The following is a 26838-nucleotide window of genomic DNA, read 5'->3' as shown; positions in this document are numbered from 1 at the left end:
GGGTGTTCTCTTAGTTTAAGGGATAGATTTAATGCCCTTCTTCAGGGGAGATGTAGAACTGCAATGCTGAAGATGAACTGACTATCATAATAAAATGCTTCTTTATAAAGCAGTTATTAAGTAAATATGCAGAAGTTTACCATTAGTAAACTTCCAACTTTCTACAGAAAAGAAAATGAGACTTCCAGAGGTTGGCATCCTTCTTTCAAGACAAAAGTTTCAAGATATAATTAATGAAAAAATGGAAAAATTTCCACCAAAAAAGGTTTCCCTTTTTCATTTTGTTTTTTAACCTATTCTGACTCATGTGCTAAAATAATACAGGTTTTCTCTGAGCAGACTGGATTCTAACCTCAGTGTTGCCTTTTTCCCATTTCAGATCAGAGTCCATGCATGTAGATACAATCCAGTTGAACCTAGCAACAGCATATCCCTTTTGGAAAGTTTAAACTATGTTTCTCTGATGTAAAATACCCTGTCAGTAAACACCAAAATACAAAGTTCCTCATCTATACAGCCTTTCCAGTTAAACTGAACAAAGTCTAAAATTATAAGATACTTGTCATTTGACCCACTGCATTGAATAACTCTCCTGAACTCTTTTAAAGTGCTCTTCCTTAGTCATTCACAGAGGTAATAAAAATTTGACAGTTAAGTCACTGAAAAAGAGAAACTAACTTACTTGGCTTGGCAACAGAAGATCCTGTATAAGTTAAAAAAAAATAAATCAAAGCAAACAGTGAAGCTAATGTGCAAGGCAAGTAGAGACCTTGTAGCTTTCACCATTTGCTGTAACACCAAATATAATTTTGAGGGATTCTACATTTATAATGTTGGCACTTAAGATTTCATAAGTCTATAAACTTTCTCCAGCAGAATGTATGGCATTTCTTCTGTTAAGATGAATGCTTGGTCTCCAAACAGCTCTGTGCTTTTTTCTGCTACCTGTACACATCCTGCGGCATCTAGGAAGTGTACAGCGTTCCTTTGGAATGCTCTAGTAGCCATCAGAACTATGGTATGCATTACAATTTGAGCCCATCAGAAAGGAAAAACAGGCTTCAATCTGATGAAAACCTGAAAGATGAAGGAAAGATGAAGAAAAACTAAAGGACTCAATTAACTTCCTCTTGCAGGGAGAACAAGCTTAGTTGAGACGGGAAGAGGCAAAAGAAAAATTTGACTACAACAAATGCAGCAAAACAGTAACTTCCCATCATTAACAATGCCAATTCTATGGCTGCAGAGTCATGCATAAGAACGGCAGCTTCGGGTCAGACCAAACTCTATCAAGCCTAAAGTCTTGTCTCCAGAAGAACCTTATCACAGATGCTGTGGAAAGAAGACAGCGATATTTTTGTGGTATGCTTTCTCCCCGTTTGATCCATGAGATGCTTTAGGTTCACTGAATTTAAATGGTAATGAGAAATCTGACCACTTCTAACTGCACATTTCATGTTTAAGAAAATAAAGACTTTATTTTTATGGAAGGACAAGGAAATAAAATATGCATGATAAAGATCCTCCTGAAATCTATAAATCACCTACTCACATCCCATATGGGTAAACTTACAATGCACAAGTTGTGAATCCTATTAAGAAGTTGCTCTGTTCCCTACAAAACAGCATAGTAATATTACTATTTATGAGACTCCACTGTTTACTTGAGCCAGGTAAACTGTCATTTTCTTCTTGTGAAATGGATATGGCCTATAAATACTGGAACCAACTTCTTTACGACCTCTGACAAGATATGGTCTGTGCAGGTTATGAAAAAAAACTAACAGTGACAACAGTACGTCAGACTCATCTAGCTCAGTACTCAGCCTCCAAGAATGGACAAAGTGGATGTGTGGTGAAGCACATAAGAACATTTGCTTGATCTCTAAACACATGTGCATGAGGCTTTTTAAAGCCAGATATGAATTTCTGTAGAGAGAAAAAGTAAGAAAAAGTAATCTGGTTTCTCTTTTGGTGGCCTCAGCCCAAGACAAATGTAATTAAAAAAATCCTTACTTCTTAAAATAAAATCTGAGGTCATGCTTTTAGATATAAAGCAAAAGATTACAATTACACTGAAATGCTAGTTTAATGTTAACCAGCTGTTAAGACACAGGATCCAGATATATTTTCTGATGTTCAGAAAAAATTCCTATCATACTGAAATCAGCAGTAAAATTCTTGCTCACTTCAGTACAGAATTCCATCCCTACTTTTCTGTTGTCTGCTCCAACTACTTGGTCCTCTGAAGAGGAAGGAAATGCCAACGTGATCAATAGACATTGTGGTGGTTGTTTAAACAATTTTGTTGGCATTATTCACAATCAAAACTCATTTTTTCTTTTTGGTTTCAAAAGTGAATGAATGCAGTACTACCTGAGAATTATTCAATCAGGACACTTCATAAACTACAGACCATAGAAAGAAAATAAAAAATATAATCTTCCTGCTTAAAGAAATATCACATTAAATTTTGAAAAAAAAACAAACAAACAAAAACAAACAACAAAATGTGTTGCATTGCGTACAAAATCTACAAAACAAGAATGTGCATTGTTTTCTGTATGGTGATTGAGGACCTTTCAAGAAAAGAAGCTCATGGACTCTGAGAGATGCTAGGCAGTAATCTATTCAGTTATAATTTTGCTTGTTAATCATAAAACAGGAAGGATCTTTGAAGTAAGTGGATGCACTGACCATCAGCACCTTTGCCTACAGCTGAAAAGAACTGTCAAATATCATCAGCTGTGAACCTTTTCTCCACTGCATCTGAGACTTTGAAATAACTGTTACCCTAATAATGGCATCACTGTTCTATACTGCTTGCAAAATTTGTGGAACCATTTACACTGTCAGTGGCATCAGTACTTGGTTAGAAAGAGTCTGAAAATAATGCATCAGTTGCCTTAAAAATAAAAAATATATATATTAAAAAAATAATTATTCAAATGTTCACTGATAATGGTCTTAAGGATATTCTAGTAGAAGCAGTGAGAAATATTTATGGTGTGAAATTATGTCAATGTTTTATATATTCTTTTGTCAAAATTCTTTCTTTTTAATAATTTTCTGGTTATCATTCACATAGTGCTATATTTTATGTTAATGAACTGCAATTTCAGGCATGTTTCCCTTCTGCCCTTTGTTGGCAGTGCTCTTAGAAGTATTTTTTTTTCTGAAATAACATCATTAACTACAGATAAATGTGCATACATATATCACAGTGATATATAAATTTTGGTGGTCACAAAAAAAAAAAAGTAAAAGAAACTAGAAGTCTCAATTCTTCAACAGTGATTACCACAAAGATTAGCATGGTACGGTGGAATTGTGAGAAACTTTTGTATTCTGTTTGGGCCAGCTGGACCACTAGGCTGTTCAGGTAGTTTTTAAACATACTGGTAACTGACAGCCGTATGTAACCCAACCATGGTCAAAAAAAATGTGGCTTTGTTATCATAGTGCTGAGCTCAGGATGACATTGCTTTCCTGCCTGCACAGCTCATTGCCTTGGTTTCAAGATGCTGATATTGCACCTCAATGACCTGCAGACTACAGCAGAGTCCTGTTCAGCAAGGTAAAACTAAGGCACAGCAAATACGTACAGACAGAGATTACTAGATTCAGTAACAGGTACCACCACACAGAAAATTTGCTTGGAGATGAATTGGTTCAAGTTTAAGACTTTTTACCACTGTTCTTCTTTCATTAAACAAACAGAACTTCAGGTTCCAGTTCTGGGGGAAATTTTGTCACTGACTTCGCTATGGCCAGTTTTTCCTTCAATGAATATGAAAAATCTCATTACTCCACTGTGCGAAGCCCACTCTTCCTCCCAGTTTGAGGCCTGTAATTTGGAGAGTATCATTTGCCTATCAGTTGAATGCTTGAGTGGACTTGGCATTTATTCAGTTGCTGCTGCCTAGATCTATTACAAATGGACATCATCAGATATGTTGAGAATTAAGAGCCAAGACTGCTATTATTTCTCAAGATGTAAGCTACTTATAAATTGCTGGGTTAGTCTCATTTGATATTAAAGACCTCCTTAAGCAACAATAAAAAAATTTCCACGGCTGCTCTTGGAATAATAAGAGTTGGTAACTATGACAAAGAATAAATACATTGTACACAACACAGAGTACCTTTGTTGCAATTTAAAGTCAATCATGAAAGACTAATTTAGATTTTTATTGTTTTAAGTAGGCCTGCATATAGTAAGCACTTTGAAAAGATCATTAAGTATAGAGAATAATTTTATTTAAAATATAACTATACAGCAATTATGGAATTACAGTATTAGATCAGCAGGAAATTGCTTTAAGCTGTATCTGACAACCAAAATGTGACTATTCTGGAGCTTTTTTGATTTAACTTGATTTAACGTGCTCAAACTTGACTTATGAGCTTGGTTGTTTCCTATAACGTTAAGATACATGCAGGCTTTATTTATTGATTTATTTAACTTTTTTTTTTTTTTTTTTTTTACTGTAGCCCCTAGAATAAAAATCCAAAATGGATGAATTATTTGATTTTAATCACAGACTGGGATAGAAACAACAGGTCCTTTCAGTGCCCCTTTGCCACAGACCAACACTACAGCACGTGCAGCAGAACAAGGCTATGGGTGTTACCGGTCCTTTTCAATGGAAAACTTAGTTTACATTTATTGACACTTTAGTTTAAATCTATCTGACCTTGTACAGAACCAGTTGAAGAGTATAGCATTCATTCTGTTGGCTCACCTCTGACAGCAGTAGTGGAAGGCAGACATATTCAGAGTATCACCGCTATTTCTGTGGTGAATTTAGGACTGCAGCGTATGCAAAACAGTTATAGACACTTTTAAGTTTTTGCCACCATTGACCTGTTAGAAGGTCAAGGACAGCTAGAAGTGTTATCTACTGATAATCATACATTAGTAAGCAAAAAAAAAAAAAAAAAAAGAGAAACTACAACTAAATAAATTTGCTGCAGGACATTAGGTAGCATGGCCAACATTTGTCATTAGCATGATCTAGTTTAACATTCTGTGCAGGAAAATAGAAGTTCAACTCGTAATTTCTGAAACCAGACAGTAACGAGTTATGGTTGATTTCTTTAAAATATATACGTATATATTGAACCCTAATAGTTCCAAGCTGAAATGAGAAATTATAATACGAACAAAGGCAAACCAACAAACCCAGAGACATTTCATGTGCAATTTCAAATGGTATCGTAACATAAAGATAAAATATAAAAAAATACATTAAAGTGTCAAAGGTTACAAGAAATTGGTTTTATTTTACAGGTTAATAAGAAAAAAGAATTTAAAAATCACAGAAATTAACTTATTTTTATTACCTCTCAGATAATACAATTACAGGGTGGCCTTTAAATCAGTTCATCCAACAATGAGTTGTGAACTGTTGATTTTGAAAGAAAATGGGAATTGGAAAAAATGGGAAAAAAAGTTCAAATCTGTAAAGAGAGATGGATGTAGAATGATATAGTCTACCAACATTAAAACTTTTAACAACTTGGTGTTCAAAAGAATCAGCAAATTCACTAACTACGAATAAAGACTCCCTTGTTTAACAAATTGATGTGTTTTAAGAACACGAATTTTTGAAGATTTTTTTCTTTGGCATCTAGAACAGGTAAGTTGCTGAGAAAGCTGGAAGATTCTATTCATTTAAGAAAACACAACTACTTACAAATTAAGAAAGCTGCTTGGGAGAATATTTGTTAAATTCAGTATTTTTTCAACGAACACAGCTCAAGATAAATTTTCAGTTATTATTAACTATGAACTATGACAAGCAATTCCCTATTTTTTATTGTTATCAATAAGAAATGTCAACATTGAGAAATATACAAACAATCAGAGCTAGATCATTTATTCTGGTTAGCAAAAATTAGTACTGAAATAATGCTAAAGTTGACTACCAGTGGCTGATTGTAACTAAAAGCCTGTAGCTGCTTGGGAAAATAATAAGAAACAACAACAAATATCAAGATTCATACTGATTACTTAAACTGAACTTTTCTAAACATTTAAAATCATAATCATAATAAAATATATATAATAGATTGTTTGAATCATAAGAAATATGATCAAAATATTCCCATTAATTCTTATAAGCCTAAGTGTCTTCTGAAAGTTTCTCCTGGTAAATTAAAAAAAAAAAAAAAAGCAATAAGCAAAATAGTCAGACTGTACATCACCAGGTGCTGAGGCTATGAATTGCATATAACAGCTACCTGCAATAATATTCTCGTTATGCTAAGAAGACATTAAAACTTCAAGAGAAGGCACCTGAGAGAGATATCTGTTAGTCTTCTACTAAACTTCTACACCGGTAGTTTCACTTTTAATGTAAACATCTCTTTTGATGCAAGATAGTACATATCACATGTCAGAGGCGTACAGCAATCATTCACAAATCTACACTGCTGAAGGAAGGAGGAGAAAACTTGCTTTGGTTGAAGTAGATTGATTGTTTTCTAGATTGAACACATCATTCATTGTCTGTAGTTATAATCCAGAAAGAAAAAGAACCTAATAAGGTACATGTTGTTAAAATCTCTAAAGTTAACTGAGTTTGAAGTTCTGATCTAGTGTCTCTCCTTTTGCAGTTGCACAGATGTAAATGAGTTATTTCGCACAATTTAAACCTCAATCAGAACAGTTAATATTTAAACTATTTGATCAAAACTACAGAGTAAGGAACATTAAAATTTGATCAACTACTCTTAGAAAAAGTGAACATTCTAGATATACAGAGTCAAAGTCACCTGCAATGTTTTATGGGAAATGTATACTAAAATCTTTACAATAGTAATGAACCACTGTGGACTTTAGACATGTTATGTTTTTTGCATGTTTTCAGAAGGATCTAGTGATTAACATACATAGCCATATGAAAGCAGACTATGAAGAGCAGCAGCTGCTTCACCACATGAGGGACTGCTGCACTGAAGGGTACAACTATAACATATATACCATACAGAAAGGACTCTTACATCCTCAGTTCTTCACTAATAGTGAATCCCCACCATGAAAATAATGTTTTTTTTGTTTTGTTTTTTTCTATACAGAAAAATGATGCTGTTGTCTAAAATAGAGTGCTCTTTGCTTTTTGTTTTGTTTTGACAAGGTCTAGAGAAAAACAAACTGTTGTTTTTTTGTTTGTTTGTTTTCAACAAAATAGTGAATAAAAATCAAAATTAGAGAAAAAAAGACTGGTACTTCAATGTCTCCTCTGTTCTAACTACAGAAAAGATATTTGAAGGGGGGGAAGCTTCAGAGTAAATTTGTGAATTTTGCTGTGGATGCCTCAAGACACATTATGCCATATTTGAGCAGATCTATTAAACAGAAAAGCAAGTTGACAGATTCATAAAACAGAATCACAACGTAGCAATCAGATTAAAATAATGCCTATTGACTTAGTAGTATGTTTCTTTCAATATGCGTTAGCATCAGGGATCTGCATCCAAATAGCAGTGTACAACACCTGGTACATTAAATTTCAAAATGCTCCCCTTCCCCCCATTACATTGTTGCATTAAATATCTAACACAAGTCAACAGCCCACCAGAATAAATGATTACTGGATGTCCAGTCACTACTTTCAGCTCAGATATGTCAGAGAGGTAGGTAGGTATCTTAGTAATTATTAATCAAGGAAACATAAAACGTGACATTTTCAAAAAACACGGACATTGATCATCTGTGAAGATAATCTGAGCAACAGCTCCTCTGATTATTCAGTTACTCGGCAGTAACTGAACATAATCAGAGGAAATTTCCTGTGGATACATGCAGTGGTAACAACCTGAAATTCACACTAACTCTCCAAAACCTCTCTGAGAGTTGGTCAACTAGGTATCTTGGGTATTGAGATTATATTTGTTTCTAATCTACCATCCACAAAAAATACATAGGTAAACTCTTCAGCAGAAGTTTAGAACATAAACATATGACTGAATCTAGCCATAAAAAATAAAATAAAATAAAATAAAATAAAATAAAATAAAATAAAATAAAATAAAATAAAATAAAATAAAATAAAATAAAATAAAATAAAATAAAATAAAATAAAATAAAATAAAATAAAATAAAATAAAATAAAATAAAATAAAATAAAATAAAGAGTCCTGCTCTCCTCCCCTTTCTGCACTAGGCAGCCAAGTACCTGATTGGTGGACAAAGAACTGGACACTTGATCTAGAAGCACAACTAAAGAAACATTTTCTTTCTGATAATTTTTTTTTTTCTCCCCCTTCTAAAGTGTTTCCTTCCTTAATCCCTCACATTTTGAATTGTTAAGAGCTAATGAGCCAGGCATTTTTGTCTGCACCTTTTCTTCTACAACACAGCTGTCCTCTTTAAGCATGTTGGCGTTGAAAAGTTTTCTGTGAAATTAAATATTTTTCAGTTTACAAGTAATTCTATACCAAAGTACCTGTTACATTTATCATACTATACTCTTACTGAGTAAATTGTGTTCTGGAGCAAAATAACGTATTCTGTTATGGAAAAAATATTAAAATGAAAAACTTTTATTTTTTCATTGGCAATTGTACATTTCAATTGTACATTTTCATTGGCAATTGTACAAGAAAAATGAAGCGAAGGGAACTGTAGCAGAGAACAAACTTTGCCTGAATTATGAGGATACTTGTAACACCAAAAGACGAAAAAATTACTGTCACAATTGAATATTAAAATGTTCTTTGGCAATTATATTTTCATAAATATATTAAATGGTTTTCCTCCACCACTCCTTTGTCAAATTAATTAAAAGACTAATTAAACAGTTGCAGGAAACTTTTAATGAAAATACCTATATTCAAAATTCTATCATGTATACAGTAAGTTGTAAAGTCGTAATATAGATAATGCTTCCTCTAAAAATTTTCAGTAATAACCAAACCATTTATGCAATCACTACAAATAAAACACGTAGATATGCATATATCATATGCATATGATATGAACATATGCATGTTCATGTCTAACCATTTTCCCTTAGAGCACTGGAAGAAGCAATGAAACAGTCTTTAAGAAAACATTCATTTTGGATGACCTGCTATTTCATGAATTAAACATATTAAAAAATAAATAAAAACTGCAGTTTAACACTGAGAGACTGATAGTAGAAAATAAGATATCACTGATATCACTAATCTTGAAATTAAACTTTACTATGGATTCTTGTTTGTCTTAATTAGAGTATTCATTTCTATGTTAGACGGTCCCTTCAAAACCTTAAATTCTGTATTTTGATTGCTATACTACTGAGAACACATCAGGCATTAGTACTTTGTTTTCATCATTACTCTTTGTCTTCCACTGCTAAAGGAACTTTAGTCATTCAGAAGAATGCTGATAAGTATTCATAATGTTTGATAACAGTTTTTTATTCACTTTTTGTTTATGTAATGGAATGACTCCTATCTCCACATGATACACTGGAATAAACCACTCAACTATATAGGACATGGGTTACCCCATTTCATTTTCTCAGGCATGTGTTTTTTATTTACCCTAAAACTCTGGGAATAAAAGAGGAATTTCATAGGATTGGAATAAAAGAGGAATTTTCATAGGATTTCTGAAGATCCAAGCATATCAGAGCAAGAGCAGTAGTTCTGACCAGGCCATTTTATGTTCAGCTGTCCCAGAGGAGTGTAAAATTCAAGTCATAAATCATTAAGCTGCAAGTACCTGGGATGTATCAGACTCAAAGCATGCAAAGTGCAACTAATTTGCACATACACTGGCTTTGTGCTTAGAAAATGCAATCCAACTCCATCACTGTCTTTGGAAATGTCTTCTTAATAGATATATGCATTAATATTTTCCTTACTTAAGTCTTAAATGGCAAAGGGGGCATTCTTTCAGTTTGAAGAAGTCTTCTTTAGAGGTAAAGTAAAAAGGAATGGCAGATTCAGCGAGTATTATCCTATGACATCTGTAGTAATGAAATTCAGTCTAATCTTATCCATATGCTGTTTGTAGTCACCATTATTCTACGTATAAAATCATATGGTTAGCAATTTAATAATTACTTCCAAGGCTCCTTGTGTTCTTTGTTCAAACATCAAGAATAAATCATTATTAACAAGCTTATACCAGATTAATTGAATTTTACATCACAGAGGCTAAAACAGCTTGCAGAACAGCCTTTTCTTTCTATCTTCATTATTTGCAAATGCGTTTTATGAGCTAATGTTCTGGAAAATATCTTAGATATCTTGGGTTTCTTGACCACTACTAATGATTATACTTTTCAGTATATCTTGTATGTGGTTAAGTTACCTCCCAGAGTAAAACGCAATTCTCAGTTCCACAGAAGAGTTTCAATGTTCTAGTTGCTACAGGAAAAGGAATACTTGTGTTTGCAAGGCAAAGCTGAGTTTTATATTTTTAACATATATATGAAGCATTATAGACTTTTGCATTATGTGCTTGTAAGCAAACTTTTTTTCCAACACATTCTTGGAACTCTGACCTAGTTAATATATAAGCCTAGAAGGACTGAAACTCCATAAATATCAAGCTTTCTGGGAAATGCATGGATTTACTTCACCATTTTAAAGATGATGAGCAATTTATTTTTTTTTTTGGTGATAAATATATTTTGAGCTTTAAATCACATTTTCATGATTACATTTTATGTTATATGCTAGGCCACACATTTCTCATTTTGTACCTAAAAAATGTGAGGTCAGAATGTATTTTTCTGTGTTTTGGCTAAAGGAAGAATACATACATTTGCACACAGAACTACAGTGAACTAAGTTTATTACTCATTAAGTCTCTATATAAATTACATATATATGATACGTAATGCTAACCATTTTGATAAGGATTATTATTCAATATGTATCAATACAGCATTTCTTCTGACTTGCATTGCAATCCTCTAAATGGTAAATACAAGACTTTTTTCTAAAAAAAAATGTCAGTACTAATAAATTCCAATACAAAACTGATTTTCAAAGCCACTTGATTTTAGTGGGTAGCTATTTTTTAAAGTTGACTGCTTCTCATTCACTATTCAGACTATCATAAAGGTGCCACATGCTAATGAGGCAGAGCTTACAGTTTGATACAACTGAGCAACTGCTGATGCTTGCATACAAGGTGGGTTTCGCACTTGATCTTGCAGTATCAGCAGGAACAATGGTTAAAACAGATACCATACTTAATTTCATGGATCTTGGTGCCTTCAGGGAAGAAGTTGGGTTTTTCATTTTCTGTGAAAGCTTTAATGTTTTATTTAGTGGATTTCTGACTTGTGAAGTAGCCCACCTCATGTAATTCTTGAAGCAGAAAAAAAGCAACACAATTGGGTAATTGTGATAATTGAGCCGCAGAATATCTATCTAATCATTTTATTAATGTATGCTTTCATAATGCTGATTCATCGAAGTACACTTTTTTTTTTTTCTTTTCCAAAAAGAAAATCTGCTTTCACGGTAGTGAAAGTCCTGGAGATACAAAAATACACCCCTTACAGTATATTTAGACTGAAGTATATTTAGATGATGCTGATAATACTGCATATTTGTGTATGTTTTCTTACTAAAATTTTGAGTAAATCTGCAGTAAGCTACAAGAGTCAAAGTTGGCAGGATTTGTGGAAAACTGTAAAATGGCAATTAGGCATTAACAACAAGGCTGTTTTTTATTATTATTATTTTTGGAAGCAAGAGGGAAGAGGAAGATGCATTCTCAAAGACAAACACTCTGTTGCATGTAAGGTTTGCCCTGGCAAGGAGGTATATTGTTAAATCTCCTTTTAATGTTGCATCATCTTTTCATACTTTTAGAAATTACCGCAGCTTGACAGTAAGTAGGATAATCAGATGACATAAATGTGGCCTAAGTCTCATTGAACTTTCACTGCACAGCTAAACTTTCTCAGTGCATCACTGAAAAAATACTAGCCATATAAACTGTTCCATTAGTGCCTCAAAATATGACGCCAACCAAATGAACGTGTCAGTTCTGAAAATGAGTTAAAATATTTAGGAAATAAAAATAACCATATGAGCTACATATGCCTTGGTAGAGCCATTAATTATGTTTTGATGAGAGAACAGGCTAGGATCAACATAATTTCAGAAGATATTTTAGAAGTATTATATTTCTCAGATATTTAAACTCTTCCCTATCTTAAATGCCATTTGTGACTAAGACAACTCTCAAGTTACTTTTTCAGCTTTTAGGTCTGAAGTTAGCTGCATTTTCACAATAGCAAAACAAAATACAGGATGTTGGATGTTCAAATCACTAGCACTGAAATGTCAGCTTCTTTTGAAACAGTATTCAACAAAATATACTAATTTTGTACCCATGAATCTCTCTCTCTCTTTTTTATTTTTTTTTAATAGTCAACAAATATACAAGCTTTCCATTAAGATATGTGACATAGTTTTGTGGGCATTTTACCCAAAGCAAATAATACTATCAAAAACTGGGGGCATAAATGCTTAATTACCATATTCACTTGAAATTTATCAGAACAAAATCTACCAGAAAATCTGTTGTGTTTTCCACTAATCTATTTACACACTAACAGTTCACAAAACACTTGAGGAAGACAGGATACATGTAGCTTCCCTTCAGCATTTTCTCTGATGCATACTCAAAGTCTTTTTTATGGCATTCTGTCCTCCTTTTAATAACAAAATATTCATTTTTAACCATTTGAGTTACAATAACTTTAAAATAAAAAATAATTAAAGAAAGAAAAAAAAAGAAATAGTAAGTCTATTTCTCTCCTGTTCACATGCTCAGCAAATGTTCTTTTTTTTAGTGAAAACTTTTTTTTTTTGGTGGAAGAATTGATTATATTTTAATTATTGGAAGAAAGATGAAATTAGGTAAGTAAGACTAAATTAGGTAAATAAGAACAAGTTGACACCAGGTGAAATTCCTTTCTTGCATAAGTTATTGGCATATTTGTTTAGACTTACGTTAAGTAGAAATTATTTTTCATAACAGAGATCTGCTTCAAAAATAAGTGTTTATATTTTTTCCTGAGATCTAATATGAATCATAAAAAATGTAATAAAAATAATAATTAAGAAAGCGATATTGTATACCATTTTATTTCTGTCATTTCAGTATAGTAACTACAGAAACATTGAAAAAAAAACAAAAAAAACAGCCAAAGACATAATTTTTAATCCCTGGCTTTTAAAGGATTTAAAAAAAAAAAGTCAAAATTTTCCTGAATTTCAAAAATTTTCACTTCAGATTAGAGATATTACAACTATTTAACAAAGAGCATACACAGCCCAATTGAAGTTGTGAAATAAATAGGAAATTAAACTACTAAAAATCCAATTGCTGTTGCTGAGAACTGGTTGCAAATGACACATTCTTTAAATACCAGTGGGTTTACATTTGACTTGAAGACAACTCAGTGAAACTCACTGACCCAACAATCCTTCAGAATGCTACTGAACCATCACTCCATGCCTGAGTTTCCTAATGATCTCTTGTAGCTTCAGCATCCAATAAGCCAACATGATTACAGCACAAAATAGATTGGCAGTAGGTTATGATTGCCACCATAAGTTTTAGCTTCCAAAAATAAGCAGGAGGGGTAAATAACCTAGTTTAAAATAATCATCTGATAAAGAATGTATTTTTCTAGCACTTATTTCCCATTGATGAGCAATGAATCACTTTTAAATGGAACTGCATATCGATGGCATAAAAATAGTATCAGTGAAAAAAAGTTACAATCACATCAGTAATAGAGACACAAACACAGCAGCATGTTGTTGGCTTATTCAGACACTGCACAAACAGAAAGATAATGCAAATCCAGATACTTAGCATATGATCTACATCTCTGGTTATTTACTCTGAATAGAACTACTGTGACACACTTCTAAAGCCTTTAATGTATCATAAAACTGGCAAGGCCCCTTCATTTACATAATTAAGGCAATTATGGCCATTATAATGAAATGCAACACAATATTAATGGTCTGAACTGTATTTAAGCTTCCAAATTTATAATCCATAAATACTGACTGGCATAGAGCAAAGAAGTCAAAGAACATACCCAAAAAAAAAACCATTCTCTTATGACTATCTAAAATAGTTTAATATAGTTTATTGTGCTGCACAGGCTAAACTTCACTAACAATTTGCATGTTTTGGAGACTCTAATACTGAAATTGTTCATGGATTGTTTAATGACCTACATTAAAATTAATGATTATCAAACACAAAATTAAACAGCATTAATTATCTTCTTTCATCATGATGACTTGTCTAATTCTCCTCTCTTAAAATTGCAGCAGCACACACAGAGAATATTCTTGGCTACAAAACCACAGGATGATCCTGCAATATCATCTACTATGAAGATAAAACTTTTGCCTTCTTCAAACACATAATACTCATGAACTTTCCTTTTTTATTTTACACTACAAAACAAGGGGAAAGGAAATTTAAAAAAATCAACCAGGCTAATGAAAACTTTCATAGTAAATCAATTAAAAGCGATCTCCTATAGAGTTTGTTTTCTCTCATGAAAACTATATGAATAGAGCATAGTTTATTTCAAAAAGGAAGAAAGTAACTCTGAATGAAAACTCAGTCATTGTAAGACGTTACCTTAAAAGCACCAGAACGTCTAAATGGTTCTGCCTGAACAGTCCATAAAAATTAAGGATTAAAAAAAAAAAAAAAAAAGACAATAAATCCTAATCCTCAAGTGCATCATCCACTACATGTATGTTAGTTCACTCTCATATACTTATTTGAACTGAATCAAATAGTTTTACCTGAGACAAAGTTTGGAAAGTTCACTCCAAAAGTGTTCCCTCTGGACAGCATGGACAAGGCCAAAGAAATCCCATCTGTGCTTCTGTCCTCAAACATAACACTTTCATTTTCAGAGCCTCAGCTGGTACAGGACATACATTGGTGTCCAAGGATGAAAATACCCACACACTGCGCAAAGATGTAGCACTCACACTATCTTAGGTACTTAGAAATGAGAACAACATATTATTCCAATGCTTTTAACAGAGGGACAGATCCATAATTACATGCCCATTTGCTGGTAACAGAAGAAATATCTCAAAGCACAGCACGTGGGAGGCTAGGACTGCTCTTCACAGCCTTGACATCTGAAGAGTTTTCCACTTAAATGTAAATTTGGGTACCTGATATACCTGGGTTTGACAATCTGTGCAGATCCAAAATTTCAAAAGCAGTCATTAAAAATGGAAGGACTTGGAAATAACAAAGCAGACCTACAGAAAGGCAAAGAGGAAGCTGTTCTGGAGAAGGCTGCCATTGCAAAGAGGCTTGGAGCTGTGGGCAAAGAATTATTTCCAGCAATAGGTATGTAATATCCCAGGTTTCCATTTAGTGTTAGCTTGTTGAAAGGTAGACAACACTCAGCAAACAATCTCCTCTAAGGATTTCACTTAATTCTGAAAACAATAAAAAGTTCTTTTTCATAGAATCATAGAACAGCTTGGGTTGGAAGGAACTTTAAAGGTCATCCACTTCCAACCTCCCTGCCATGGTCTGGAATGCCACCCACTAGATCAGGTTGCCCAGGGCCTTGAACACCTCCAGGGATGGGGCATCCACAGCCTCTCTGGGCAACCTGTTCCAGTGCCTCACCACACTCTCAGTGAAGATCTTCCTCTTAACATCTAATCTAAATCTCCCCTCTTTTAGTTTAAAATCATTCCCCCTTGTTCCATCATTATCTGCCCAAGCAAAAAGTTGCTCTCCAGCATTTTTATAAGACTCCTTTAAATATTGGAAAGCTGCAATAAGATCACCCTGGAGCCTTCTCTTCTCCAGGCTGAACAGCCCCAGCTCTCTCAGCCTGTCTTCACAGGAGAGGTGCTCCAGCCCTCCTCTGGACCCACTCTCTCCTCTGGAGAGCTTTGTAGCCCTCCTCTGGACCCACTCTAACAGCTCCACACTGTTCTTGTGCTGGGGGCCCTAAACATGGATGCAGCACTCCAGGTGGGGCCTCACAAGGGCTGAGCAGAGGGGGACAATTCCCTCCCTTGATCTGCTGGCCACTGCTCTGTTGATTTAGTTACCGTGGACCCTTTTATTTATATTCCTTATCCCCAAATAGTCTAATGCCTGTAAGAATGGAAAGGAAGAATTTTTTTTTAGCTTAAAGGTCATTTGTTAATGACCTAACCAATTTGACTTATCTTTTTTGAGGTATATAAGGCATTCAAAACAAAATGAATACACCCTTGTTCTTGTCCTGTTGCATGTAAAAGGTCTGAAGTTCTACTCATACCAAAAACAGAGTTTGAAATTACAGGAGAAACTCACACACTTGAAGCAAAAATAATAAATGGAGTAATCTCTTCAACCTAACAACAGGTCACACAGCTACATCTCCATTTCCCCAGCTCTTCAAACACAGCCACAGGCCCTAAGTATTTCTTATACATTTTACCTTCTGGTCTCATTAATCTGACTAAACTATTAGGTCCTTGAGCTTCCCATCTGCCAAGTCCATGTGTGCTTTGCTACATCACACACAGACAAGACCTGGCAAGCATCCCGTACCCCTCTCATTACCAACCCTTCCTGGGTTACAGGGGAAGGAACCCTGCACACATGGTTTGCTCAGGCACAAGCTAGGTAAGGGGATCAGGGGATTGTGAGCATACAGGTCATAAACACCTTTTCATTCCAAATAAATTCTCTCTCGTTTCACACCACACTGCATTAGATTACTACTAATTCGGGTGAAGAAGCCTTTTTTTTTTTTTTTTTTTTTTTTAAGTTTTGGCGTTTAATGGCATTTAAGTATGGCGTTTAATTAATAAGATACTGCTGACAACTTTACTTTTCTCAGTGTCACTCAAGCAAAGACAGATTGTATTTAAGAATCAACAAAAGGTTCATAAAGAAAATCTATCTTAACATTGAAGGAATAAAATTTGTTCCATTAAGCTTCTGATATTACACAAACACAGTAATGAATATGAAATAACAGTCTTTTACAGATAGAATAATATAGTATTATTGTGCTAGGAAATTCCCTTTATATCACAGATATGAAAATAATTTCTCGATACAAATGAATCCTCACTAAGATTATTACTCTCCTATCTTAGAAAAAAACACATTTCTAAAATATAATGATACTACTAAAGCAATAAAATCTGATTAAATAATAGCGCTTCCTATTACAGATCAAGTAAAAATGGTCTATAAGGCAACTTATATACATCTTAGAGAGAAAAGAAAAGATACTCTTAATGGCCTGACCCAATATCAAAGCATAAAAATCTACAATGCATCAATTTTCTCTTTACTTTCAAATGGCTTTGCTGTACATATAATGTATACTTACAGCTCACAATTACCGGTAAAAGCACATGATGAATTAAGCAAAGTGAAAAATAGCATTTCAGCTTGCATGCCTGGACAAATATAGGTCTAAGATGAACTGCTTTGAGATTTGAAAGTGAATACTACGCATTATAGTATAAAAAGCAATAAAAGCAAAATGGACATTTACTGCTAAGTCAATATCCTATAAAAAACTAAAATGGATATACAATAATACATGTTACTTCTGTAGTTTCTTTAAAATCACAAAAGTTTTCAAAAACATTAGCAGAGTAAGAATGCTCTCCTACAGATAATGTCTTTTCCTCTAAAAAGGTAACTGAGCCACAGAGTGAGAGTCTATCTGCATTTAAATAAATAGCAACATTCACACCGACCCCAGTAGTTAAGGCAAGAAAGAAAATAATAGCCCAGATCTGATTTTTGTGGTTAGACCACAAAGAGACATCACTCTCAGACAGTACATTCTCAAATGAATGAGACAAATTTCTGGTTTTGAGTGCTTCCACTGATAGTTGTATTATTTTGAGGGAAATTATCAAAAAATTTTAATGAAATTTAAGCAACTAAAGTAGTATAGAGGATTTCATTCATTTAATATTGCATTCTATAGAATTGCAGTAGCAATTATAACAAAGTATTTTATTGAATTACAAATACATAGTTGAGAAAAACAGTGGGCTAGAAAGCTCACTATTACCTAAGGCAAATTTAACTAACATGTATCAAATGTTCCTCTGTCTATACCTCCAAACTACTAAGTAAGACTCCTTCTTCCATTTATTGTGCATATTAATCTGAGGCAGTTAACAAGAGAGTAATTTCTCCACGATGAAAAACAGCACACTTCTCTTAGTACTTCTTTCTATAGGGAAATCACATATTTTCTGAAACAAGTATGGCTTTGTAAAATTAGATGCTATGATTAGATATTTTGTGAAATATTTGAAAACATACTAGTATATTACTAAATACATCTCAAACACTACAGCACATTAGAAAAAGCACTACAAAGCACTACAACCTAACATATATTTCATTTGAAGGGTCACTTTATTTGAGGTTTGATAGTTAAATTTTAACCTTGACCACACAGCATGAATTTCTTCAACTTTGAGACGGGAATTTTGGCTTATTGTCTCTTATAATGGCTCTTCCTATTTCCTTCTCCATAACACAAATGCTGTTTTTGGCCCTAAACCTCTACATTTGTAAACTCTGGAAAACATTCAACATTCTCTTTGCATGCAAAGGGAGCAAAAGCTCTTTTTTGGCGTCTACACCTGTACTATATGAAGCATGGATGAGGTCATGCACTGAGAGGATGCTGGTATGTAAATAAAGTAAGAGGATTTGGAGGAGTGCTGTTTTGTTCTTTGTCAAAAAAAAAAAAAAACAAAAAAGAAAAAACTTCCTATATTTGTTTTTCATGCATCGATGCACACAGAATGTAACAGATTCCACAATGTCTTTAATCCTACTGTTACTTATCATCATCTCCTCACAGCAATTAACAATTCGGCAGTATTCAGTGTAAAATAGGATGCAGCTGAGAAAGCAGCTATGTTCTATGATTAGTCTTTCAAATATGCTAACTGAAAATATTTTCAGCATGCAGTGTTGCCTTTTGACTTCCTTCTACCAAAAGTTTAGACTTAAAGAGCATAAACTTTATAGCAGCTTCCTGTTACCTACATTGTCCTCCCTAGATGATCAGATACAGAGAAGCCCATTCTTTCACAAATATGCCTACCTCTGATACTTTATTGAAAATACCAAGTGATCTCTTACTATAGAATTTATTAGAAATTCACTCAAAATTTTTTGTGAGCAAATTTTTCTATTTCAGTAGCTAATGAAAATTAATATTTAATATATTACCCACTGTATTACACCTTTTTCAGTCTCAACTGCAGGACCTTCAACCAGTTCTGAGCTTTCTCGGTATGAGTGTACGTTTCAGCTGGACCTTGACTGTATACTGGGACAGAATCCCAACCTTGCTTCCATGAAGAAAACATCCAAAGACAAATCAGGAGGAAGCTACAGCACACATCAGTCAAATCCATAATATAGACTATATTAAGGTTCTGGGAAACCAGGAACCTGGGGATGTCGTGACACATTTATCAGCATTACTTTAGCCCTAGAAGATAGACATAGATCACTGGTTTTCAAGCTTTTTGGATTTAAGGAAAATTATTTTTTTCCAACATCAGTATAGCAAATTCCTGTACAGTAAATTCTATCCAACTGACTACTGATTGTTTTTCTCAGATACCCCTAAAAGCAATTTGTCCAGAGTTAAAGTTGTCAGCCATACACTCATCTGCCACCCTGGCATTCAAAACATGTTTATTGAGAACATTCCTGTAAATGCAGAAATACCAGGTGTATCTTTATGGGGCCTATTTCTTTAGACGTACTGGAATTTTGTCATTTGCATTAGCAAATTTCATATCATATTACAGTTCTGTGAGATAGAAAGACGTATACTAGGAATTTGGTCCAGACAAGAAAAAAAGACAGTCCAGCAAGAAAATCTTACCTCCTGCTTGTTTTTCATATTATTTGTATTAAATATATATATATATATAATTTATTTAGTCAGTAGGCCTCCATATAATCTACATAAAAAGTGAAGGAGAAACAGAAGGAAATGTCTTGGCTAAATAAGGAAATCTTACTGATGCAATGAGTGCAGTGAATAATCTCTTTCTATCTCAATTTCTGAATGGATGAGGGACAATTTTCTTTCAAGGACTGACATATTCCTTTCTCTGCATCTTTCTGCAGCTTTTGAGAAATTTTAACTGCTACAGCTGACTCCAGAGGGCTATTGTCTGGATCCTCCTTTTTTATTTTCTGGAGGTTGGGGTGGGATTTAAAATTCAGTCCACCTCAGGGGTGGGGCATCCACAACCTCTCTGGGAAACCTCTTCCAGAGCCTCACCACCTTCTGAGTGAAAAAAGTTAACACAGCACAAGACAGTACAGTGGGCCAAGATACATTTTCAGAGTAATTCCATTATAATTAGAACTGACAAAGTCAATGAATACAGCTGGACTAACATCAAAGTAGAGAAGTTTGTGCAAATTTTACAATAGCTTTTTTGCCTTCATGGTTTACTCACTCTGTATGAGAGAGAAAAAATGAAACTTTCCATTATGCATGTAGAAGTTTTTGTTAAGAAACATATTGATAATATCTTTATTCATTAAAATGTCTCAGTTTTTGAATTACATCACATATAACAAAAAGTATGAAGTAACACCAGCTGTCTCCTGAATGAGGGCCATTTCAATACATATTCAAAAATTAAAAATATAAAATGTAACAGGCTTCAATTTAACAGGTTGTGTTCACTGAATAGATTGTACATACTTATGTGAGAATATGAGTATATTGCTCTGAAGAGATACATTTTACATTTCATCAAAAATTCAAAATAACAAAAGCAACATTAAATAAACTAGAAAGAAAGCCTTAATGCTTCTGGGATCATGGCAAGGTATCTCTGATTTTGTTATGCAATTGCAATGATCATTAGTGGTGTTCATTAACATCAAAGGAAATTCGCACATCTGAGAAAAGCATTTTGAATATATTAACGTGCATTATAGAATATTACTGCTAAGCATGAAGTTCACTTGTGACTACATACAGTTTGTTCGACTTGTTGTTCTTGCAGTTTTTCATGCCCTTATTAACAATTTATAATTACAAAATGGAATATTTCTTTCTTTTAAGAAGATAGTAGAATTCCTGTACCAAAGCCATGAAATGAATTAAGAACTTTTGAGAACACTCTCCCATCCCACCTCCTATAATCATACGTTAAAACTTAAATTTTTGTTTTCTTAAGAATGCGATGTTGGCAATATGTACTTTTGTTATACTGTATTTTCTGTTTGAGCTTCTAGTCATAGGCTTCAAATCAAATCGATACAAATCAAACATGAATCAGTACTGGACTAGACAATCAGGAGGAATCCAATTAAGAATTTACTGCTACTTAATACTGACTGGGAAAATACTTGGCTAAAAAAATCAAATAAAAATTAGTAAAAAGTGCTTAATGACAAAAGAGCAGTCAGTAAAACTATTTTTGTTCTAAAAAAAAATCAAAACTATTTTAAGGAAACACCCTAAGTAAAAGGAAAATCTGTTAATGAGACAAGAAAACATTCTAATACAAAACATTCTAATACATTCTAATACAAAAGCCCTGTCTCCTTTGCCTCTACTTCCTTATTATTAACTAACTTAATTTTTCCTAAAGAAATTTTTCTGTTATTATTTTAACTTCAACTTGGCTGAAAGGAAATGAAGACTTAAGTGAAGTCAAAATAGCCAACTGCCAAGAGGTTCATAATACACTGTGTAATTTAGTGAAAGAGTGGGTTGGTGAGTTGTAAAGTACTAAATGAAACCAAAGCCTCAAATAAATGTACTGTTGTGGTAGCTGCAAAAAGAGTTTAAATTGTGAACACTAACATGGAAGAAGGTAAGTCTGTGTGTGTGTCTGTGAATGTCTAAAAATCAAACTTTTGAACCCTCAAGCATAAAGCTAGCTGCAATTGGTATGGACTGGCATAAATTCTGATCAAATCTGTACTAAACAGAAGTGGCATGTCACTTATTCTCCATTAGATAAAGAGACATGGGACAGAAATAACAAATAGCAGGATGAACACATGTGCCTTTGCACATAGACTATTTAGGCTGGGAGAACAGTGTGGTAGGGATTGACGGATCCTGATAAGAAGAATAAGTTTCCAGAAAGAAGTGGTCCATGAAAGATCCTGGGTGGTGGAAAGATCCTGGAAATGAGGAAAGATCCTGGAGATCAAAGAGGTGTGTTGAGAAGAACGCTGGGGGATTCCCAAAGACCATGGCCAAAACCACTTGAGATAGGTAACTGCAAGCAGCTGCACAGCAGGAACTGACATGACTTTCTACCTGGCTGTCCTAAGTCAGCAGTGATCTCTCTGCTTGGAAGGCACATTGAGATCTAGTGAAAGTAGCACTGGGTGTGCACGTGGGTGAGTGAGATGAAATCAAACACGGTAAAAGCTCTAATCTTGATGGTTCTTGAACAATCCTGGTATCCAGATGCACTGCAGGTTTCCATTTACTCTATCTCGCTCATGGCAGTTACAGAACAGGTTAAACATCATTGCAGATGCTATGTAGCACAGATGCTAGTGTACGATCTCCTCCTCATTTTAGATAGTAGAGTATGGAGAATATGCATGCTTTATACCCAAGAGTAAAGCAGAAAAAGGATTGATTTGGTGTTTGTTTTCTAGATAGTTGAGGATGGGTGGGAGGATGGACAATGGACTTGCTAGAAGGTAAAGCAGACAAGCTGTGCAGAATTAACAGTATCAAAGACTAATGTGATTTTGTACATCTTAAAAAAACAAGTGCAACATCTACATTTACCCCGTTGAATGTTTTCATCTCCTTATCCTAGTGATAGTTGGTAAGCCTACACTGTGCATCATGCATATTTGCTAGTATGATCATCAGACTGAAGATCAGGACTAGCAAAAACACTGTCCTTTATGATAGGTGAAAGACAGGGCTTAGACTGCCTCAGCGCAAAAGATCATACGTAATATCTAGAGCAAAAAATGGTGCCCAGGTACTACCAAGGGGACAGAAGTCTCCCCAGTCTTAAAAAATGCGGACAGTGTCACAGAAGCCTTCCTTGTTTCTAGTCCCACTTAACCAATAGAAAACAAACAAAACCAACAAACAGAAGAGCTTAGGAAAATGAAAACCAGTAGATTCCAGCTCCATGAAATCCCTACATGCACAAATGTACAAGCCAGTTTGACCTGGATGCACCAAATCCCAAAGGAGTATAGACTTTCATAACAAGAGTATTTTGTGGAAGTTCATAGATATACTTGCTTCCTAGATACAACAAAAAATAAAAATGGGCAGAATTCATCAATCTTAACAAATGAAAAAAATGTTTTGGACTGGCGAAATATTTTATGAAACCCTCACTTAAATTATCCTTGAAACTGAAGCACTAATCTTACTTTGCCTCTTTGGTTTTGTCAAATTTCTAAGAAATTCACAGGTGCATATACAGCCAAGAACACTTAACAGACTTCAATTTAAAGAAAATAACTGGATTCTTAAGCAGAAAATTTGTATTCAGTTACAATTATGGCTGAAATTTCAAGTAATGATAGTCAGCTCACTTTCATATTTCTCATGTCACCTGTCCTTTAGCCTTGTAAAGAAATGATATTCGAATTTCAATATTCCAGTAAAATGTAGCATCTGGAAAAGCCTTGGTTTTTGCTTGCCCCAACAATCTGTTAGGACAGGATTAGTGTTAATTCCTATACTCATATAGGCTTTTTCTTCTTTCTCTTTTACATAACTAAGCATAAGTAATCTTGATCCTTTGGCAAAATAAATTGTCAAGAAGAGTTCATTCCTACCAGTACTAATTAAAAACAATTCCATTTTGCTGAAGCCAATAAAACTTATTTATAGGTTGTTTTCAATGTTAACATAGAGGAATACCAAAAATAGTCTGCTTAAGAAAACACACACCAAGATAAAAAATATCACCCGTAACAGGTGAAACAGCTTAACACAGAGAAAATGCTAATTTTATGTTAGTAAAAAATGAGGATAATGATATCATATGCAAAAACTAAAAGAATGACAGACCTACTATTCACAGAGGGATACTTCTCAGCTGATTATCTTAATTTTAGTTCATGCCCACTGTTAAGCAAATATCCCTCCGTCACTGCTGGAAAGGCAGAAATTGTTGCTAGTGCAAACCACAACCTCATTAATACTATGCTCTATGTCTTATCCAAGGGGCCACATTAACTGCATATGACTGTCTCTTCCACAATGTTTTTAATTCGGGCAGGCAATGAGAGTAAACAACAGGTTATTCTTTATTTATTTACAGTTAGTACATGAAATTGTAAATTAATGTTTTAAAAAATGTCAAGGCTATATCGCTTTGCAGAGAGTTTTCAGCATGGGGAATATTTACTTATGCAAATTTAATTAATATTTATACACAATCAATAATATTACAGAATACCAAGACTGACCTAAAGGGATGTTTCGGAAAAGTTTATTAATTGGCTTGTGTGCACGCAGCTCAATGTTCACAGTGCTCACCTTTACTCCTTGTTCAAAGAATATTCATTCATTTTTTAAACTAGGAGTAAAAACCATTTTGGCAGCAGCTATAATGGAAGTGATAATGATTCTCTGGCACAATAAATTAAGAATAGTACATCAAGCTTAATAGTTTAGCATAATAAAATACCAATGTTTACATAAGCCAGGAATGCAGTCCTGGTTTCTTTTGTCCTTAAAAGGTTGCTATAGAAAAAAAAAAAAAAGTTCAAAAACTATGTCTGGTGTATTTCCAATGAAGATACATTGGAAATGTATGAGGATACAATTTGTGCATCACAGGTGTGACTAGACAGGAAAGAGAAAAAAAATACACCTAGAAAATAAATTTAAAGAAATACAAAATGCTGACCTCCAATCATGCTGTTCTTGGCAAATTCAGGTCCATGGTGGCCTAAAACCTCATGCTATGATGGCTTTCTTTATGAACACCAAAGATTGTATCTTGTTTTGTTTAACAACAACCTTCCAAAGTCACCTGGGAATCACTGAAATATAAATATGCTTGGCCACATTTTTTTTTCTCCAGCTGCACCAGTGGCTAAGAAGCAGTAGTGCAAAGCAACTGCATTTTTCTGCAGCCTAATCTCATGCATGATCCAAAAGGAAGCTGATTTAATCCTATCCACTTTTCAAATAACTCACTTTTATATGACAGCCTTTACCAATATTTCTGTAGTTTAAGTGCAACTGCTTGCTCCTATAAGCTTTAATAAGGACTTTTTAAAGTTGCCTTTTTTTTCCTATTACACTTTATTTTATTGAAAATTCAGTTGAAAGCAGTAAGGAGCAAGGAGTGATTATTTCTTTGTCTTAAGTGCAGCTACAAGTATCTTGAGGAGTACTAAAGAGTAATAAAAGAACAACAATAAGTCGTACTAAAATAGCTGCACTGAAAATCACAGTGGTGTATTAATGTAGGTGCAATTTCAAAAGCCACTGCAAAGAAAAGACCCTTGCATAAAACTTTTTTTTTTTAATAATCGTTTGTGATCACTGTGCTGTTCTATGAACAAAATCTTATTTCCTTCTAGAAATTAGATGTTAAAAATATCATACAAATTATCATCACTCACCTCTCCTATCATTTCTCCCTGTACTTGTGGATTTGTCAGAAGGGCAAGGGCAACGTCCTTCGCATTTCACTGAGATTTGTTTTCCTGAGACACAAGCTTGATAGTCTAATTTGCACTGCAAGGAAAGAAAATCACTATCATTAATATAAACATCTTTTATAATATAAATTAATCCTTAAATATTTTGAAGGAATCTTTAATAAGGTGTTTAAATGTCAGTAGACATAGATGCTAGGAAAAATTCTGCCATATGTGCTACCTTTGTACTAAGAATCTGATTAGATAAAGGTATAAGGTTCTACTCCCTAACCTGGCTGGAATTTCAGGCTCAATTCAAGTATGAATGCACTTTTGTTGTTAGACTGATTTGGTTACATATATCAAACAGAATTAGACTATATTGGTTTCATTTTCATTATATGAGCAAATATACAAGGCATTCAATTCATTATTGATAGGAAGCAATTAATGGAGTTACTACAGGATTTATGAATTAATATCTACCTTCAAAATGACAGTATTCTAGTGAAAAGCAGTAACAAATAAAATAGAAATCTGTGGTTGATGCTATTCTAGACAGTGGCAGTCTTCTCCAATATTGAAACAGATTCATTTTGTGTGGTTCTGATCTGTACATTTATAGCTCTGATTCAGAAACCATACACAAATTAACTAAATCTAACCAGGAAATGGTATTGTTGTTTCAAGAACATAAAACCACTATAGTTAATGTTCATATAAACATTATTAAAAATAACACTATTATAAACATGGACATTCATATTGAAAAACTGCACTGTTATTCCAAAATAAGTTCTTGATATACAGATCTATCGGTAGGATCTTTTACCAACATACAATCAGGAAAAACACAAACAAAAACAAAGGAAAAAAAGAGAATTAAGTATCTGCAGAAGGGAAGGAGAAAGGGAAAAGTGGGAAAGAGGAGAAGGGAAAGGAAGATGGTTATAGAGAACATTTTATCTTTGAACAAAGGATTGAAGATGCCTTATTAGTCAGATAAAGGACATAAAATAAAAAAGTATAGGAGTCAAAAACCATTTCAAGTGACCAATAAAAACATGGAAGTGTTTTCTATGCATTACACAACTTCAGAAAAACAATTTCAAAAGAACTTGTGCCTTATATTCCCTGACTCATCTGATGTTTTGCTACCTGAAATTTTGTGCATT

At 33.8% G+C, this 26838-nt stretch overlaps 1 protein-coding gene across 10 annotated transcripts in view; it reads right to left on the bottom strand.

Annotated features, from left to right (window-relative positions):
- The window catches only part of SPOCK3 (SPARC (osteonectin), cwcv and kazal like domains proteoglycan 3), a 318573-nt gene that overhangs the window by 32906 nt on the left and 258829 nt on the right, over positions 1-26838 (bottom strand). For all 10 annotated transcript variants that reach the window (XM_080591794.1, XM_080591793.1, XM_080591796.1 and 7 more), the window contains one exon: positions 25646-25760. In XM_080591794.1, the coding sequence (XP_080447920.1) occupies positions 25646-25760 (115 nt within the window). The remainder of the gene's footprint in view (positions 1-25645; positions 25761-26838) is intronic.

The sequence above is a fragment of the Anser brachyrhynchus genome, assembly GCF_964034855.1.
Source record: "Anser brachyrhynchus genome assembly, chromosome: 4".
Lineage (NCBI taxonomy): Eukaryota > Metazoa > Chordata > Aves > Anseriformes > Anatidae > Anser > Anser brachyrhynchus.
This window is presented reverse-complemented; position numbering and strand designations above follow the sequence as displayed.